Here is a 19871-nt window from a genome sequence, read left to right on the forward strand (position 1 = left end):
ATTTTGCATGTCCAATATCAAGAATGACCAAACGAGGTTCACAATTACAAAAATACTGAGTAGTTTCTGGTAATAGTAAAACTACATGTTGTCTAATAATAATGATTTTTATCTTTGTCTTTTCATTCTACAAAGATCTTTTAACTGCTTGCCTTTACAGCACTATTATTTTCTCCTTGTATCAAAGTTTTAGCAGTCCGAGGTCAAATGCTGAAACCTTTTCCCACTATGTCCAAATTTTAGCAACAAACCAAATGTTTCTGTACCACTCCTGAAAGCAGAAATAGTTTCATTTCTCCTGGTTGATAGGGAAGGTTATCTATCTTAAATCGATAAGAATTGTCAACTTTTTATGGTTAGATTTTGGAAAGATTAAAAAATGAGAGTACTTTTCTTCTTTTTTTGGGGAAAGTTATTACATTGTCCAACTTCAGGAGCCTACCTGCTCAGTTGACCACAACATAATTTAAAAGCAATATTTCTTTGCTTTAAACATTGAGAGGATAAACAAGTTGGAAAAAAAAATTAAGGAGGAGTGTCAATGAAATGAATTTTAGAGAAGTCAGCAATTTTGGTCAAACTATTCCTAATATGGAGTTATGTGCAGATACATTCTTGTTTACATAAAAAAAATTATTCTCAGCGCCTTAGACCACTTGAGATATTAACGCTGAATATGTTTGGATCAAGCTGGTGGTACAGTAATTGCACCAAGTTTAATTTTAAATAAAAACATTTTATTATGATGTTTACAGTGTTACAGCAAACTAACAGATTTGGTTAAAAATTATAGGCACATGAAAACAGCAAATACTTTGGCTTTGAATTTTTGCATGTGGAACTACACAAAAGGTTCATGTTTACGTGGCATGTTTATTCAGCATTGCAGCTCTGCGCACTGTAAAGGGTGCTCATATTTCCAACCCATGCGTAGCCATGATGGATGAGTATGAAGAAAACAGCCAGAAATCTCAAAGACAAATAAGAAAACTTGGAAATGTGGTATGGATTTCCAAAGATGGAGGGACTGTGAGCAAAGCTCCCCCAGGACACCCACCTGTGTTCCTGTCAACACAGAACAAAGTGTGTGTGTGCATGTGCCAGTGTGTATCCATGAGTGCAGAGCACTGTATTACTCATTAGAGAGTCATCATATGAGATATTTTCAAGTATATTATACAAGTATATCATAATTTGTGGATTTGGTCAGTAAACTTTCATGCTATGAATAAACTTGCATATTTACTGCATTTCTGTGTTTGCGGTGAGCGTTCACTCTAATCTGTCAGGCGGTGGTTGTATATGACGTGCTGCTGATGTTGGAAACTATTAGGCCTGTGAGGGGAGAGTCCGCTGTCTTCTCCTGTTCCACACAGCTCATTTAAACCTCCATCTGATGGTGGAGATTAAACGCTTTCTCTTAGGAGGGGACCTCATGGCTCGACTTGGGCTTCTATTTTCCAGAGCTGAATGAGTGAAAAGCATGTAAAGAACCCATTTAGTGGAAGACAACGGAGCCACAGTGGGTTTGCATGTGCAAACAATGCATCATGCCTCACACGACATATAGTACCACACATGTGGTCTGGTTTTTTAAGTTCCTTTGGCAACCAGATTTATTTTGGTTTACACGTCTTTCATCTTAGCTTATGCATGTACTATCAATCTATGGTATAACAATTTTCTTTTACCAATAAAGAAATTATAATCTAATATTATTCATAATAGTTCGTACTTCATAAATGACATCAAAAAGTGGTCTTTACCATAACCCCACTTGATTGGGATTGCTCAGATTTTTAATTTTATTTTAATAAAGTTTCCAGAGGAAGATGTTATGAAAGGAAGGAGATATTTAACAGACTACAATACAGAAAGTCTGTGTAGATGTCATTTGAAAAATCATTTTTTGGAGAAAAACTACACAAAATGGGGATGAAAACATTCCAAAAATATGAAATTAGCAAGAACACATTTAAAGGAAAACACCACTTTTTGGTCTTGTAAATAGGTAATATTATTAAGTATGTAGAATCAGTAGAAGAGGTTAGTCTTTCACAGAATTAAAGACTAATTTCTTAAAGACTAACTCCTACACACGTGCACACTTGGTATTTGATGTGCATTCAAGAAGATGCTAAATGCCCAGTCTTGAACTCACACTTAGCTCATGGTGTTGACACTGGAAAAGCAGGGAGGGCTTTCTTCTTCTTTTTCTTTTCCTACTATTTAGTAGTGCTTATCTACCACCTACAGTTGGAAGAGTCTTTGTGTGAAATGTCAAAGCTGTGTAAATCTCATGAATCTTACTCCAGACTTTCAGAGCTCCAATCCAATCCAACACATGAAAGACTTGGTGTCATATAATTCAATTCAGTTGTTAATTTCTCCTCTATGTTCAATATTCAAACAGTATTCAAAATCCGTGTATTAAAAAGGACGCCATAAATACTTTACTACCAATTCGGATTCCCTGATTGGTTAATTGCAATGCGTTTTCAGTGGCCACGATATGTTAATTCTTCTCTATGAGTTCTGGTAAATCGCCTGTCCGTCGTGGGGGAGGATCCCTCCTTCATGTGGGCACCCCTGAGGTTTCTTCGTTTTTCTGGAATCTGTTTTTTTAGGGGTTTTTCCTTACCGCGAAGGGGGGTCTAAGGGCAAGGATGCCAGTTTAGTTTAGTCAGTTTGTTAGTTCAATTTAGTATTTTCCTATCGAACTCTATGTATTCATGATCCTTTTGATTTTATGTTTTACTTTTTCAATTACCGATACGAAGCCCGAGACGACTGTTGTTGTGAATTTGGGCTTTACAAATAAAATTCAATTGAATTGAATTGAATTTTGGTAAACATTGAGTGGGTCAATCAAACCAACAAAAAAATTTAAAGGAGTGAATGCGGCATCTCAATCACCTTTAGGTCATTGTGTCACTGTGTATGCAGGTAGCTGCATGAACAGGAAACATATTCAGTCCCAGAAAGTTCCATCAAGACACAAACATAAAGCAGGGAGGAAGTAATGTTGTATTTGTTTACGACTAAATCCTGACCTTATTTGGAATTTTTAATAATAATTCACTTTTATCCTAAATTACATATTTAGGGATATGTGCAAAGACTAGGGGTGTAATGATTCATTTTAACAACAAATCAATTCATATCATAATTTGTGGTTGGTGATACGATTCATAGTTGATATTGGCTCATTTTGAATTCGATCTGATTGACTGACCTGAAGGACATCTCCAGCCAAAAAATTCAACCAGTGTGACTCAGAGAGAAATACCTGGGTACTGAACAGTGCAGGGGATGTTCCAGATTCCTTTTATTTCTTGCAAGATAATTAAGTGTAAAATAAATATGTGTACAAACAGACATGTAAACAAGAATTAAGGGCAAATGCATTCACATTTTAGTTTCCTAAAGTTTTGAAACTAAAGTTTGGTCATTTTTATTTTATGTGCTGCTTTATTAGTGTTTCCTCAAACTTCCTTAAACTTTTAGAAATTGATAGGATTGCACATCACAGACTGAATTCACTTTATGCAGATTCTGATGAGTTTGAAATGTATGGATTTTGTTATAGAACTAGCTTGTTTACTGCATCCACCATGATAGTCTAGAACACGTGTCAAAGTCAAGGCCCGGGGGCCAAATGTGGCCCTCCATGTCATTTTCTGTGGCCCGCGAGAGCCTACAAGTTTTTAATCTCTTAAAGTAAAAATAAAAATTGGTGTGTTTTTATTCATATCTAGGGGGAATATTGGATTGGGCAACTATACATTAGGACGTAACCCTTGTGCTATCCTAGGCACTTGGTTGGGTCATCTAGACCCACTAGTCAGGGCTATGAACCTTTTTTCTCCAATGATTTGTGACCTTCACTGGTGTCCATGGATTACATGAAATCTTTCCACCTTTATCCACCTTTTTCATGGTAGGGAGAACACGTCAATGTAAGGGTGGGGTCATCTAAGATAGCCCAAGGGTTAAACACTGTCCTTGTAACCTAACCTGACAGAATCAAATGTAAAAGGATTTATGCTAGAGTAACAAGCAAACATATGTTTTCCATGCAACTGGAATTGTCACTTCATTACTAAAAAATGAGTTATTTAACATTAAGGAGTAGTTACGTTTATTTTTCGGTATTTGGTTACATGTATAAGTTACATCTGGCCCTTTGAGGACAACCACTATGCTGATGTGGCCCTCGGTGAATATGAGTTTGACACCCCTGGTCTAGAACATGTGTTGACATTCCTGTTCTTTAGGCTTTCTGTTGGAGAGCTCCCTGCTGGAGTTTAATATGAATACACCTTTTGAGGCTGAATCTAAAACAGTTCTTTATTTATCAGACATGTTACGTTTTAAATCTCTAAATAGTTTTTCTTGTTTTATCAGAATCCACAGATCTTGAAGGGGATTTTGTGCCAGCTTGTTAAACTGGTTTGCTTTTTTTGCCTTTTCCTTTTTCTGCTGATTTTGGTTATCAAAGGGCACTAAAATGCAGCTTATTTTTTAATTTTGTATTTTAATTAAATAGAAATAAACTTTTCTTTTATTTACTTATGAAAATGACTTTATTATATTTGTAACAATATTGCTAAGAAATGAAAATATCTTTATTATATTTGTAACAATATTGCTAAGAAAATAATAGTTAGAAAAGCTGTCCAAAAAAGATAACTATCAGCTTTACACAATGCAAACTGTCTTTAAATAACTCTTTCCAGAGCAGATATATGCCACTTACTTTTGTTTGCTGTGTGTCATAACATTTTTCCGGATTACAGCATGTACACTCATCATGAAATGTAATGTAAGATGTAAATCTGCATTAAAACGCAAAAGATTGTTTTTATATTGTCTATTTATAGGTTTTTCTCATAACGTTACAAACAACTGTGAAGATACATGTTTGGCATTCACTAGACTCCACAAGTATGAACCACGCCCAGTGGTGTTAGGTGATGAGAAGGTGAGTAAGTGTGAAGGTGATGACACAGATCTGATCCACAGGAGGGACTTGGCAGTGAGTTAGAAAGAAGATCAGCTGAGAGCATCACGAGAAGAAGCTTCAGTGTTAACTGTTCCACAAATGAAATGCACTCATATTTTTGACAGCGCTGCAGCTGCTGCTGACTCCAGATACAGAAATGTGTAATATGAGGTTCAGCGACGGATTCCTTCGCTATAATGTTCTGTAGCATGCTACAACAGAACTCAGCAGCTTCAGGGCAGAGCTCTGTTTTCTGGCAGAGGCACGGATGACACTCGCAGAAACAGAGCAGTTCTTTGACTGACAGCGAGACATGTCGGTGAACTGCAAACGCCTCAGAACAATGTAACTTTATCCTCAGAAGTGATACCTTGAGATGTGCCATTTCACAACATCAGTGTCCAATAAAGTCCTGAGGGCTTGTAACTATTTTCACACCGATTAAAGTCTGCACTGTCTTCGGGGAAGTCAACCTAAAGTGACATATTTTCAGTTGTTCTGTAATTTGTGGTAATTATAGTTTAGTTTTTCTACCACTTTTATGTTGCAGAAACTCTCAAGTTACTTCCATCCCCAGATGTTGCAACTTGTACAGTTAGTGACAGTTTCAATGACGATAACTAAAGCAATAAAAACAATACATGCAGCTTGTTAAATTATTAGTTCCATTAATGTATAGAATGTTTTCTAATAGGTCACAAATGAATTATTGGTAATAAGGGGACCTAGGAATATTTGGAACTGTTTGCTACAAACAGTTACAAATATTGGCATCGAGTTAGAAAGAAGAGCAGCTGAGATTAACTAAAAAAGCGACTAAAGAATAAATGAATTAAAGGATTCAGTCTAATAATAGTTTTTTAGATACAAGTTTTTTAGATTGACTACATGTTTTATGACAATAATAATAGTAATAATAATAATACATTTGATTTATATGGCGCTTTTCGGGCACACACGGTCAACTTGCAAGTGAAAAACAAAACATAATTGTAAGAATAAGACAATCCTTAAATTTATAAAATCATAAAAGACGGTAAAACTATGAATTAATTAAGATCAGCAATGTTTCACAATCACTTAGGCCACTGTGCGGTATGTTTTACAAGTAACCTATTTCTACAGGATTCAAATACTGTAGTTATTACTGCTAGTTTTCTGAATAAAACCTGCAGAGGGTGGCACTGAATACCAGCATAAAAGGAATACATGTTTAATACAAATATGGTCAAGGATTTCCAATAATTTCCCTTCAAACTTAATGAACCATTGCCAACATTGGAATAAATGTACACGTGACTTGGAAAAAACATTTCTTTAAAGATATTGCTTTAAATCAATGGTTTTTAAATATTTTTATGTAATAAATCTAACTTACATCAGTAAATATAAATGAAAAAAACGTTTTTGTCAATTGGAAATAACTTCAAGAGTTGTGATTTTAAAATGCATTTTAAGATTGAGACATTATTTTTTGATTTAAAGGCCAAAAGCATTTCTAAAAACAACAAATAGTAATAGATATTTAACAAGAAGATAAGAGTAGGCCAGAAATTCATCATATTTGGTTACATTTTCTATAAAAACGCAATAATAAATTTCAATTTCAAAATATTTTGACATGTCACTAACTTCATTGAGACTTTTCATCAGCAGATGGTGCAATTGTGTCAGTCTGGAAGCTGTTGACTCAACAAAGTGGCTCTTTATTGACAGCACTCAACCAAAATGTTTTATTCATTGCTCGCTTTACCTGTTTACTCTCAACCTCAGCTATATTTCATCAAAAATGGCTTTCTGGCTTACAGTGTTGGCAATGTATGTACATGTATAATGACAAAAACAGACGTTTCAAAACATCTGATATTGATAATGCGCAAATAATTTATTCTCTGCTGTTTGTTGAAAATTCACGAGTAGGGAACAGACTCCAAATTTCAGAAAAGCTATTGGAATATGATTTAACATTAAAACACCCCATGGAATTTATGAAAACCTTAGTTTAATATTAATAGGTTGTTTTCCCTGAATAAACAAAGATATAAATAAATAACAGAAAACTCAATAAAATGAGAAAATGTCAAAAGCTGGTTTTAAAGGTATGATGAATGAAATTAAATAGGTTCTATAGACTATTTCAGAACAATTTATGGTAAATGGTAAATACCATCTACTTACATAGCGCTTTTCTATCTTCTTGGATGGTTTTACTGTCCCATTCACCCATACAGACACATACACACACAAACAAACATACATGCACATTCGTACACTGATGGGGACCCTGCTGCCTAGTTTACACTTGTGTAAACTAGGTGCCAGGAGCAATGTGTGGTTCTTCCCCAAGGAAACTTTGACATAGGTGGGGCAGGAATCAAAACTGCAATCTTCCAATCAGAGGTCAACCGCTCTATATCTGCTCCATGACCACCCCATGTAAATCAGTAGTATGAAAAAAATCAACGTATCTCAATATGTAGCATTTTGACATGCCATATTTTTGCAGGGACAGTTTTTCTTTTTAAACCTTGTGCTATCCTAGGCACTTTAACGTTGGGAGTTAGACCCACTAGACAGTGCGCTGAACCTTTTTTCTTCAATGATTTGTGAACCTCACTGGTGTCCATGGATTACATGAAATCTTTCCACCTTTATCCACCTTTGTCATGGTAGGGAGAACACGTCAAAGTAAGGGTGGGGTCATCCAGGATAGCACAAGGGTTAAGTGACAAGTGTAGTGACATATTTTGGACACAGGAGGGCACTGCCATTCCATGATAAGTCATTTTGTAGTGAACGCTTACTTGAATTTATACAGAAAAAGTAATCAATTTCTTTATTTTTCTGTGTGCTGTTTTGGCTAAACCCTGAAAATAACCGATTATTAAAGTTTATGGCATATTAGGTCTAATTTATTGACTGAAAGATAAAATAGATCAGTCTGTCTTCTAGACCAGTGTTTTTTGACCTCGTTTGAGCTTAGATTTTTTCTAGATAAAAATCAAAAGGCACACCACCAACTCAAAATGTAAAAAAGAACCTTGTTACCTGTATTAAAAATATTCAGTTAAAAAAAAAATCAAACTATCGTGAATAAGAACCAAATAAACACAATAAAAGGTCTTTCATGATTATTTACTCACTGAGATACTGTCTGCTGATCACACAAGGTCTGCAGAAAAATTCTCGTAAAATTTGAAACAGATAATAATTCATAATTTTCAGATAATAATTCACTTTATTTCAGACTCAGATGCAGTCCATAAAAGAATACAGACAGAACATACAAAAAGAAGAGATACAATTTACAACCATTTAAACTGAGTATAATCTCTGTGCCCAGTGCTTCCTTAAGGCGGAGGTGTAGCAGCATGAGCTTCTTCGAGGGTCAGTCAGAGACATTATAATTGTGTTTTTGGACTTGTCCAGGTGCTCCATGAGGCTGAAGATGAACACATAGTTGACATCTTGGCAATTTTCAATGTTTTTGACTACTTCAGTGAAATTGAATAATTTTCCACGACACACCAAATTATCTCTGACGGCAAACCAGTGTACTGCGGAACGTTGGTTAAAAAACACTGTTCTAGACCTGCTTGTTCCTTTTTATGGTCATGGGGTTGCTGGAGCCTACCCAGCTATTGTAGCACAAAGGTGGGGTACACCCTGGACAGTTCATGGGGGGGCTATTCAGGGCAACACATAGACAGACACATTCACATGTGAAGGACTATTTAGAAACACTGATTAACCTAGGATGCTTGTTTTGGACTCTGGGAGGCAGCTGGCATGCCTGTTTGATGTGATCAAACATCGTAATATCTTGTGATGGGGAATGTTATGTAGTTTTTAATACTTATTTTGTATTATATCTGTCTGTACTTTTTTACATAATGGACTACATGGAAACAAGTTTTTGGTTAATTCTGGCTTGTAACCATGTGTTTTTCTTTAAATTGAGCTGTACCTTTTTGAATATAGTATTATTATTATTATTATTATTAATCTCTGGCAAAAACCCATACATGCATGACGAGAACATGCAAACTCCACACAGAAAGGACCTAGCCAGGATTTGGACCAGGGCCTTGTTGCCATGGAGTCATGGTGCTAAGACCCACACCAATGCAGATAAATCCAAAACCAAAATTGAAACTAAAATTGTACTTTTCATATCAGTGACAAACTTACTTCTTCAATTTGAAATATTTAATAAGTATACAATAAAAAATCTTTTTATGAAGTTTGTGTTTTACATTTGAAAGACACTTGTATTTCTAGTTGTGACAGGGAAATATGTGTAATACAGGAGGAATTCATCAGAAGTCTTCCTCAGAAGTGTATGCAAGGTAAAGATACTTTTCTTTTGTGCGTACAAACTGAGCATTTACTCCCTCCTGTGTGATAAACAAAACTTTCTTGTCAGACAACTGGGACTGAGTGCAACGGCTACAGGAAACATGGGTTCAATAGAAGACTGACACCACTTCAGCGTCACATTTTAAAACACAAAGCTATAATTATTACCTACCAGTGCCAAGAGTTACAACAAGAGCTCTAGATAAAAGCCATCTGAGCCGACCCTGTATTGACTCTGAGTCATCTCTAGATTATTTACTACATTCAGATCCATTTATGAAAAAAGCGTTCTTTCACTTTGGAAAACACCAATATGTCTAGTGACATTTGTAAACAAAAGACAAAAACTCAGAGATCAAATATTTTTGCTGAATTGATCAATTTTTTCTGATCTGCGTTTTAATCAAATTGTTTGATAACAGGAGGTTTTAGCCATATAAAAAAGGAGGCTATAATTTATGGCCACTAGATGGCGCAACTTACCCTTGGCATTCACCATAGGTGAAAGATCTAAGTGGAAAAGGGCTGTGTGCTCCAAATGAACAATTCAAAACCCCTGCTTAGTGAGCAAAGAAAATAAGTCAACAAAATGCTATTTACTCCCTTCAATGTTTTCATAATTGTACAGCAAATATTATTTTATGTTGAGGGTGAATTTCCTAGGCTGTAAAACTGCAGATGTAAAGGTTTGCGTTCTTGCATTTTAAACTTTAATTTCGCATTTTAATTTAAGTTTCATATCCGGCCGCACACAAACGCTGAAGATAAATTATACTTTATTTAGTTCTATTTTGAGAGTTGTTAACAAAACCAACTAATTGAGTTTTTAAATTGACTTTTTTTACGTTTTTGATCTTTGCTTAATTTAAAAATGACTACTTGGTTTATATATTTTCTATTTTCAAATGGGTTTTTTTGTACAAGATTGCGCGTGTTACTTCTCAATGAAGCTAATATATGTTCTTCATAAAAACTCACAGAAACCAAAAGGATTTAAAATGCTTTATTTCAGTTTTTAATTAGATGTCCTGACATTGTAATTTATTTTGAGCGCCTGAAAGGCAGAAAGGTGCACAGAAGCGCTGATCCTCCACGCAGACTAAAAAACATGTCTTTGCTTTAAGGAAAAAAAAACTTATCTTACACTTTAAGCAGCCCTGTGACAAAGTCAAACTGTTGGTCAACCTCTCTTATCCGTCCATCACCGCCTGCGCTTACACTCTGTTTGCGCTTTGGTCCTTTTGGGTTCATAAAGCCGCGGCTGCTGCCGCTTGGGGGCGTCGCATTATGGGAAGATTACAGACGCATTGTCGCCTTCCGTGCAATAAAATGGAAGATATGCCCGCGCAAGGCGCCAGGTGAGCAATAAGGAGGACCAATTGAGACAGTTTGTATCATGTTTACACCTATTCACCAGCGCCAGGCGGGCTAAACATTAATCAGAAGATATACAAATGCAGATATGGTCTTGATAAACTCTTGACTGAGTGTGCAGTTGAAAGAGTTTTTTTTTTCTTTTTCTCACTCTGACCGACAGTAACTTTCCTTTTGTTTTTCAGCTTTCTGAATTTTTTTCCTTCAAAATTTAATTTCATAAAAGAAGTTGGATCTTATTTTGGATCCACTTCAGAAGAAATTGCACTTTCATTTTTAAACCTAACTCTCACATTTGCGCTTGAATCAATTTTGATTTTATTCTGAGTGGGACAGCAAAAAAACGACTACAACATTTATTTTATGAACACTCTAGTTTAATAGAGATTTAATAATTAAGAACAAAATATTTTACCTGAATAAGATTTCAACTTTCATGCGGATGGTTTTAAATTTGACAAATTAATATTTTTGTTAGATTGATGCACTAAAAAAACAGCATTTGAATGTTTTTATTGAAACTTTCAACCACACGATGTCGATGTTGTAAACTAGACAAAACTCCGGTACAACATAAACCCACTGACAACTTAAGATAGACAAAAAGAAACCTTCATATTTGTATCGATTATGCGGCACTATGACGATCAGGTGCGCAAAATGTGGAATAAAAAAGAGGAGGGAGGGGGATCCATGTTCGTTACGCTTTAACGACACTTTTCCAAAAGAAAAAATATATTTTTTTATTTTCAAGCCACGGGTGCAGTGCGTTGTCGCCTTTTCATTCGTTTCAAACAGTAGCACTTCACACACAGGGAGAACAGGTGAAAATACAATGGCACATAAGTGTGAATAACTACAGCTGAGGTGTTTTTTTTTCTTTCTTTTTTATGTGAAGGGGGCATAAAGACAATATATTTTTTGAAAGAGTTGAATATAAACGGTAAAGGGGAAAAACAAAGAATAATAATAATCCACAAACTTTTTACACAGGTACATTGATAATAAATTAAGAACTGATCCCTAAAAACAAACTACTCCATAGTATGTACAGGCAATACCAATATGAAATAATTACATAAATATTTGATATATCCCTATTTACACAAATCAAATTATCAATAGTAACTTTTATTTTTCGTTTTTTTTCTTTTAAATAGATGTCTGCTTCCCTTTGCCGGTTCAAATCCACATGATTGGGCACATTTGGCCCAGCAGTCATTCCTTAAGACCTTTTTTTTATTTCCATAAAGAAGTTGAATGAATTTAAAAAAGAAATTGGGAAATGACTTTTAAATTTGGAACCTTTTTTTTCTAAATGTTTCCTTCTTAAAAGAACCTCCTGGATTCAGAGGACATGCAACAACCGATCGATCAATCAGTTCATAAAGCTCCAACACAATACAGCAGTCTATTTTTTTGTAGGTCAAAGATTCGATTCAGAGTGCATGTTCCAAATACTTTTTTTTTCCTTAAAGAAAATCCAAGGACAGAGCAGCAACTTTTCCAAACTTTCCAAAGTCACAGACACACCAGCGCCTCCTTTCAATACTTGTATGGTATTCAGATGACAGAGGGGAAGGGTTTCATTTAAGAGAAACAATGAAAAGAAAAAGAAAGAAATATACATTTGTATTAAACAAAGTGCATCTCAGAAACTAAAAAAATCCAAAAGTTGACGTTTGGAGTTATTCATTTAATATTTTATTCCTCAACCTTAATAAATCTGTGAAGTTGTCCTCCTAAATGAAGTTGAAAGTCTTTCTGGTCGTTTTCATGCTGTTCCTTAAGGCGACCCGCTCCGCGCCCTGTCCTGGCTGGAGTCCAGTCCGCTGACCAGGCGCTGGATGCTCTGCAGCTCGTTCGCGGCCTCCTTCTCCGCGCACGCTTTTGGAGACATGGACACGGATCCAGATGACACCGTGGATGAGTGGCTGGTCACTTCTGACGTGGAATCCAGCGTGACGGCAGACACGGGGCTGGCAGGGACGAGGCCATCCGGTTTAAGCTCGGTGCCAACGCCGCCGCCGCCGCCCATCGATGGCATGGCCGTTGTGAGCAGCGTGCTGTCCGGTACCGTCATGGGGAGGGGGTAGGGGCTGTACCTGAGGCGCGGCCGCACCGCGTTCAGAAAGGGGTGCCGATGAACCGAGGAGGAGGCAGCGGAGGAAGCAGCGGCGGCCGCTGCCATGTAGGTGTACGGATACGGGAACAAACTCCCGAATGGAGACATGGCAATGCCCTGTGGGGGAGGACAGAGAAACGGAGCGTGAAGATCCAGGCTGGTGCCGTAGCATAATATGGGTAAAAACGCGAGGAAAAAAACATCTTGGAAACGCATTGCATTAGAAAGAAAATACCAGAGGCGTCTTTGTGTCCCCTTTGTTCACGTTTACTGCTTCTGTTTTGAAACCTTTCAGTACTAAACCCCCTGAGCGCGCGCTGCAAAGCTTTAAGCAGTAACACAAGCGTGTTGCTTGCTCAAGAATTTGTAATTCAAACGACTTCTGCCATCAAACAGAGTAAACTGTCTTTAAAGATTTAAGTCCAACAAGAAAACCAATGAAATCACATTTATTGACTCTTAAAATATCATTTTTTATCTCCTAAGCCAAGGTGGAACGTACCAAGCGCGAGTAGTGCAAGGGCGCATGTCAATAGATTGTTCAGTACTTCAATATGTTGTGTTTTTTTTTTTTTTTGCATTTTAAGTTTGTGTCTTCTGAATTACAAGTAAAAAACAATTTACTTTTGTCAAATGTAAAAGTTTTTATCTGATTCAACAGTCAGATAGAGCGCATTTTCTAACTTGGTTTGATTGTTTTAATAAATAAATATTCTTATAACATGAACGGTATCTCTGCTTATGACGTGTGAGATCTGTCATTCGGCAGTCCAATCACATTCTTCATAGTTGCATGAGGTCCCGAACAGAAGTAAACAGGTTTTACCTGTGATGCCAAGACATGTTGCTGCAGGTGAAAGGGCAGGCCCGGCGTCCCCGCCAGGCTTTGGGAGGGCGATGCCATGCTCGTTGTGTCCATGGTGCTCACTCCTCCCGAGGAAACTGCTGCCAGTAGAGGTCCCATCCCCGCGGCCATGTTTGAGAACGCACCCCCCATGTTGAACTGACTGGGGTGCAACAGAAACGGGTGCGCGCTGCCAAGGTGATTGAAAAACTGCTGTCCTGTTAAACCTGGTGGAAATCCGAAATTATGCAAGTGGTTGTGGCCCAAGTGCGCGCTGTCCGTCTGCACAGTCAAAGGCATGAAGCTCTCTTTGTTTATTGACCTGCACTCGTCAGGTTTGGACTGGTCCAGGTTGGGGCTCTTCAGGTCTTCCCCAGAGCGCGTGGTGCTGGAGATGACCGTGATGGGGCTCTGCCGTGAGTCTGCCGGGGTTTTCTCAGTTCTAGGGCCGCGTTCACGAATCCTGCCGGCAGAGTCGGTTGTGAGGGCATTCCCCCCCTGCTTCATCGGGCTGGCCTCGTGGTCCTTCCCGTCTTCGGTAGTTGTGGAGATCTTGCTGGAGTCCGGTCCGTCTTTATTGTGTCCATCTTTGCTCTCGTCGTCGCTGTCTTCGTCACTGTCGCAGAAATCTGCAGAGGAAAAAGGCATTTGTTGACTTTTGCGATCACCTTTCAAACGTGCAGGGCACTTGTTGCAACGTACGGGAGCGCACTGGTATCCAATGACACACAATTAGTCTGCTCAGCAATTAAAGTTTATTTTCCCGATTCCCACCGACATACATTTCAGGCACACAAATTATGCAACCAATTAATGACTAAATTCTTTCCTTCTTGCGCTTTTTTACGCATTTCAATTAACATACAATGTGGGAACATCCAATTAGTTTTTCCTTGATGGTTCGCACGTCAGTATATAGAGCATGTCAGAACTGTTAAATATGCTTTAAAAAATACCAAAGCGAAAAAACAACAAAAAAAAAGTCTTTACTCGACTTTCTAACGTTAGAGGAGGGTAAAAGAATCTTGACATCTTACCTTTTAGGTGTGGGGGGGGCACAGTGGAAACAGCAGGGGAGGAGGCCTGGCCGAAGCACTTAAAGGGGGCCTGCTCGCCGGAAGAGTCGTCTGAAGCGCCGTTTTCCTTTTTTTGCTGCTCCTCGTAGGAACGCATGGATTGAAGGGCCAGCTGTTTCCTACAATCCAAAGATCAGGCTGTTAGAAGCGGCAAAAGTCAAAGTTCTGGTTGGGGTAGCGCAGGAAATAATCAAATATAATATTTAGGATGTTATCAAAAGACCAAATCCACTAACTTTGTATGTATTCGTTTATTTAAAAACGGAAAGTATTTTTAAAAGGGAACATGTAAAAGTTTCGGTGCAAATTTAACCCAGCCAGATCCCCTTCGTTTTTTTCTATTAAATCCTCTTGTCTTACCTCTTCTCTCGCCTCCCATTCCCGGTGTCACGGAATCCTTTAGCAAACGGATTATGATCGATTTTCAGTTGAGTTATCTGAAATAAAAAGAAATTATATGTAAAGACACGTAAATGTATAAATACATTTTTTATTTATTTTAACTCGTGCCTTGAACTATGTTCATGTTGGGTTGTTAAGTTAAAAACACCTCGGAAAAGCTCAAATAAATTAAATACATTAAACACTCAAGTCTGCACCACTCTTTTATGTATAAAGAATATCAGAAAAATAAATTAACAACTTTGTTTTGACTTTACACAACTCCTCTTCCTCCACTTTAATTCTTGTGCGCAATGGCGCACGAGCGCAGGTGGATGCGGTGCCAACGTTTTCCATCTGATTTTTTTTTCTAAATTGATTTTAATTAAGAATAAAAGTCTTAAAGTTAAATTTCCATCCTCCTTTCATCCCCTTCCTCTTTTAAACCCATCCCCCCTTCCCCGGATTTTTCTTTTTTCCCCTAATTTTTTTTCAAACCAAAGCCCCTTCAGTTAACATATACACGCACACACACATGCACACATACGTATGCACAAAATATCCAGAGGAGGGAGAAAGGAAGCCTGAGCCAGTGCCAAATCCCTTTCACGTGATTAAATAAACGTAAGATAACCTGTATAGCATTCCACAGAATTATTACTTTCCGACCACATGCAGGTTGGTGAATGTGGCACTTCCTTGCAACATCATACCCCCCCCCCCCCCCCGCCAACCACCAGCCCCCACATTCTCTCAACCAGATATGACGTCTTTCATATTTAATGACAACAAAATGCTGCGGTGCATGAAAGAGAGCGCGCGCATGACAGGACCGGGGACACACCAATCTATGTTTGGGAAAATGTTAAAAAGTGTTGGAACACTCTCCGGCCACCCCTCAGGGTAATAATCCTGCTTACCTTGTCATTTTGATAGGCAGTCACGGCGATGAAATCCGTTTCGGGGAAAACGTATGTTCTGAAGGTGCTGTACGGGAGTTTGAGAATATCGTTTGCCCTCACAATGTGAAAGCGAGGCTGATATTTGTGCATGGAATTAAGAATAGTCTGCAACAGACACGTAAAAAGAAGCCCTAATTAGAAAATCAAAAACAAGCATATTATGCTCTTTATACATTTAAAAAACAAGAATATAATAATACAATAAAATGCAAATAATTCAAGAATAATTCGATTATTAGGAAAATGTACATACATTAGTTGAACTTACAAATCCATGCTTGTCGGAGATGTTGTTCGTCAGCTTGAGTTTGTGAAAATTAACAACTTTTGACATCCACTGCTCCCCAGTTGCTGGACTGTCCGGGTGAATGTACATCCTCTTTGGCATTTCGGGGTCGGCCTTTCCTGCCACCATCCACCTCGAATTGTGAAACTTGTACCTGCAGTCGTCGGCTGCAACTATATCCATCAAAAGTATATACTTGGCCTTCTTGTCCAGACCAGTGCACCTCACTTTGAAGGGAGGAAACATCCTCCTGAAAAGAAGAGGGGAAAACATAAAATAAATAAGGTTGGAGAAAAGGTTGGGGGAACTTTAGCAATTCTTTGTATCCAAAAACTTGGGGTTAACGCACAATCTGCTCTAAATGTTACCACTTATAACTAAAAATAAACACGTATTTTTTGCGTACATCTACAATTTTTAACCACTTTTTTGGAGTTTATGGTATTTGCAACAAAAATCTGCCTCTTAGTGTGTGCGTTAAAGAAAGTGTTTGACCTTTTTAAAGCTTTGGAAGACTTTACACAGCAGCCCCTTTTGCATATTTTCACTGCCATGACGACAAACAACCAAGACCGAGCTTTACGCACCCACACTTGACATTTTAACACACAGAGCATTTTCGCAAAGGGTGAGAGGATTATAAGCAAACCATATTCCTGATATCAGAACGTGTGTACGGATCCTTAAAGCTGAAAGCTAATGGGAGCGGACGCTGGAATTAAACAACCCAGCTGCTGCATGCATAATCTCCTTTTTAAATGCGTTTGTTGTCATTAAAGACGTGTTCATAAGCAAGCATGAAAGCCACCAATTTATCAACAGGTTTTCATCTTCATTCTTTAAGTGTTTTACTATACTTAGGTGGTGTGTTGGTTTTGGTTTGGGCTTTTATTTTAAAGTAGGCACATGTTTTACAGATTATACTTTGGTGCCATCTGTGTGGCAATTATGAGAGGTAATTGTCTTAGATTGTGTTAAAAAGGGGTCGAGAGAGGGGGTGATTAAAATGTGTAGTATAATTTAATTAAAGCCTTACATTTTTGGGCAACAAAAAAGTTATTTATGAGGGTACACAACTGATTCTTGAAATGAATCATTTTACTGTTTTTGTTTCGTTTTCTTTTTTATTTAAACAAGCAAATTCACCTTCCGGATTTTGTGATCACCATCTCGGTACCCTTCTTATGGAACAGTTCCCAGAGCTCCTTGGCTTCCAAGTGAACTTTAGGGTCATCCTCCACCTCTTCCTCGGGCTCCAGGCTCTTCATTGGCCTTAGGTGGGCGGCTGCAGCCTGGTGTCCCAGCGAGGAGAAGTGAAGGCCGGTCTCCGCGGCTCCCATGAGCTGGTCCATGATCGGCTTCCCCAGCGCGCCCGGCAGAGACAGGGAGCCATTGGGAGGCAGAGCCAGAGCCGGGAAGAACGGAGGCTGGTGACCCAGCATTGCACTCATGGCAAATTCCGGACCCCGGTGAGGTATAAACGGATGATATGCCATACTCGAGCCTTGTATGACTGGATCTCTCATCAGGAAGTTCATCCAAGTGCAGGCAACAAATGGAGACGATCGTTCGCAGTGTTTCTTGGAGTAGCGCAAGCTTTCAAGAAGAGCAGTAACTTGGAGTGAAAATAAGATTTAAAAAAATAATAAAAAAAATCATTAAAAAAGTTTTAAAATAAACCAGAATTCCTCTTTTGGTGCAACAGAAACAAACATCCAATATTTTTCACAAGTTCTGAAATCAGTACAGTCCGGCGTTGAGGTTTATGATGAAAACTTTGAGAAGCAAAAAAAGGATCTCCATTAATCTTCAGAGGCGCACCGATTCACTTCGGAGGCTGACACTCTTCTGACACCCCTGTTGGCTTTCGGACATTAGTTGATCTGGACGCACCGGGGTGAGTCACTTTAATTGTCCGCGGCGCATTCTTCCTCCTCCGCCGCCGTTCAAAATATCGGCATTCCTTTTAAAAAGCGTTCCTTCTTATTGGCTTCGGTCCTGCTGCGAGTGCGACGTGATGAAATATTTCGATAGCGCCGAATAATCCCCCCTGCCTTTACGCACTCCGGACATGCACTCTGATGCGCACACACTCACTTAATTCCTCCTCTTTCTGCCGCGCGCGCACACACTTTTTCAGAGGAATACGTGTGCAGAGAAAGGAGTCCGGAGAGAGGAAGAGAGAAAGAGGTGGTAAGGTCCCAGCTCCGTGATTTTCCTAGCGCCTCTGTGGCCCATAGGGCTTCATAGTGTATGGGATGTGTTGCGTGTTACGAGGAGCAGCGCACCGTTTGATTGGCTCTTTCACGCTTTCGGACCAATTGTGTGGCTCTGTGGGCGTGGTTTTGACAGGTCGGGCGGAGGGGACAGACTTCAGACTTATAAAAAGGTGTTTGGACACTCGGAAGAGTTTTTTTTTTACTCCCGTCAAACGCCACCCATCCTCGGTCAGTATCGTGTGAATCTGTCAACAGCGGGCAGATGCGGCGCTGACGAACAGCACAGCTAAGCCGGGCAACCGGCTCTCTCCAGCGGGGGAGATGTTGCGCTCTGCTTCACACTGGCTGTGGATTCTCTGAGTGTTTGCAGACTTTTAAAGATTACAAATCTATTAATTCTTGGTTGTGTATTTTGAAATGAAAGCTGGAGAATTTACTAGTTAATGCAGCACCAACAGTTATAAGTTATCGATTTGTGCATGCATAATTCATACAGACTTTTCAATGTTTCTCTTTACTGTTTCTTTGTCTTTTTTTACTAAAGTCTCAAATTTGCTGTCACAACTATGTGTTTAGAAGTTGTTTAAGAATGTATCATTTTTGGTAATAAATAAGGTATTTAACAAATATTTAATCAAAAAACAAATTTTTTCTTCTTCTTTGAGATCTCCAAAAGCACAACAGTTTGGAGCATATGCGCAGGAAGAGTTGCGCAGAGCCCTTCAGCCGTAATATGCCCATGCGTACAAACTATCTATCAAAACGTTCATGGCTTGAGTCACGCCGATCAATTCTCTTGTTAAATTTAGAACGATTTCCCAGCACAAGTGTCTCTGCAGGGAGACATTTTTGTAAAATGACAGTTGCATGGTGCAGCAATAACCAGGTGTTGTTGGCAGAAGAGTCCATCACAACACGTTGTATTTAGTTAGTTTAAGCCTCTGACAAATGTTTTTTTTTATGTTTGTTGTATTAAATTCCATCCATTGTTTAGAAATGAAGCTACTGGTCATTTGAAGATGGCGCGTCCTTGTTTGGTGCAGTCAGTCAAGCATCAGAAATGTTGAACTCAGCCACAAATTCACAGGTAAACTAGAGTGTTGTGGCCAGCCAGCCACCGGACAAACATTGACCGTCAATTCTCAGTCTGTTGTCTGTCTTGCCTGAGACCAAAGTAGGCTTCCTTGAGTCATTAAGGTGGGTATGGGATGGGATGGGGTTGGGGGGGGGGGGGGGGGGG

General features: G+C 38.6%; 1 protein-coding gene and 1 long non-coding RNA gene across 7 annotated transcripts in view; one reads left to right on the forward strand and one right to left on the reverse strand.

Moving 5' to 3' along the window:
• LOC110016063 (uncharacterized) overlaps positions 1 to 19871 on the forward strand; it is a 67483-nt gene that overhangs the window by 1500 nt on the left and 46112 nt on the right. For 2 of the 5 annotated variants that reach the window (XR_013659556.1, XR_013659553.1), the window contains exon 1: positions 18467 to 18605. The exons of 2 other annotated variants lie outside the window; for them this stretch is intronic. This is a non-coding gene — a long non-coding RNA (uncharacterized LOC110016063). Of the gene's footprint in view, positions 1 to 18466; positions 18606 to 19871 lie in introns of those variants that run through there. One more of the 5 variants, XR_013659554.1, reaches the window with a different exon arrangement.
• Positions 11094 to 18527, reverse strand: tbx3a (T-box transcription factor 3a). 2 transcript variants are annotated; one of them, XM_004074764.4, is made up of 7 exons: positions 17559 to 18527; positions 16395 to 16662; positions 16085 to 16231; positions 15144 to 15220; positions 14745 to 14902; positions 13690 to 14336; positions 11094 to 12980 (listed from the first exon to the last, which is right to left on the reverse strand). In XM_004074764.4, exons 1-7 carry the CDS (start codon positions 17948 to 17950, stop codon positions 12525 to 12527), a joined length of 2145 nt encoding a protein of 714 aa, XP_004074812.1. In that variant the 5' UTR covers positions 17951 to 18527; the 3' UTR covers positions 11094 to 12524. The 2 variants fall into 2 exon arrangements, with proteins under 2 accessions (XP_004074812.1, XP_011480082.1); XM_011481780.4 differs by having other exon boundaries at positions 16380 to 16662.

The sequence above is a fragment of the Oryzias latipes genome, chromosome 12 (genome assembly GCF_053564925.1).
Source record: "Oryzias latipes strain Hd-rR chromosome 12, Olatipes_Hd-rR_3.1".
In the NCBI taxonomy this organism is placed as follows: domain Eukaryota; kingdom Metazoa; phylum Chordata; class Actinopteri; order Beloniformes; family Adrianichthyidae; genus Oryzias; species Oryzias latipes.

What these genes read in the sequence shown, in the direction of transcription:
- tbx3a (XM_011481780.4), bottom strand. Translation starts at nt 17,950, where the DNA reads ATGAACTTCCTGATGAGAGATCCAGTCATACAAGGCTCGAGTATGGCA. An exon ending in GTGATCACAAAATCCGGAAG is followed by an intron (nt 16,663 to 17,558) that starts GTGAATTTGCTT and finishes TCTTCTTTTCAG; the next exon opens with GAGGATGTTTCCTCCCTTCA. An exon ending in AACATGTCTTGGCATCACAG is followed by an intron (nt 12,981 to 13,689) that starts GTAAAACCTGTT and finishes CCTCCCCCACAG; the next exon opens with GGCATTGCCATGTCTCCATT.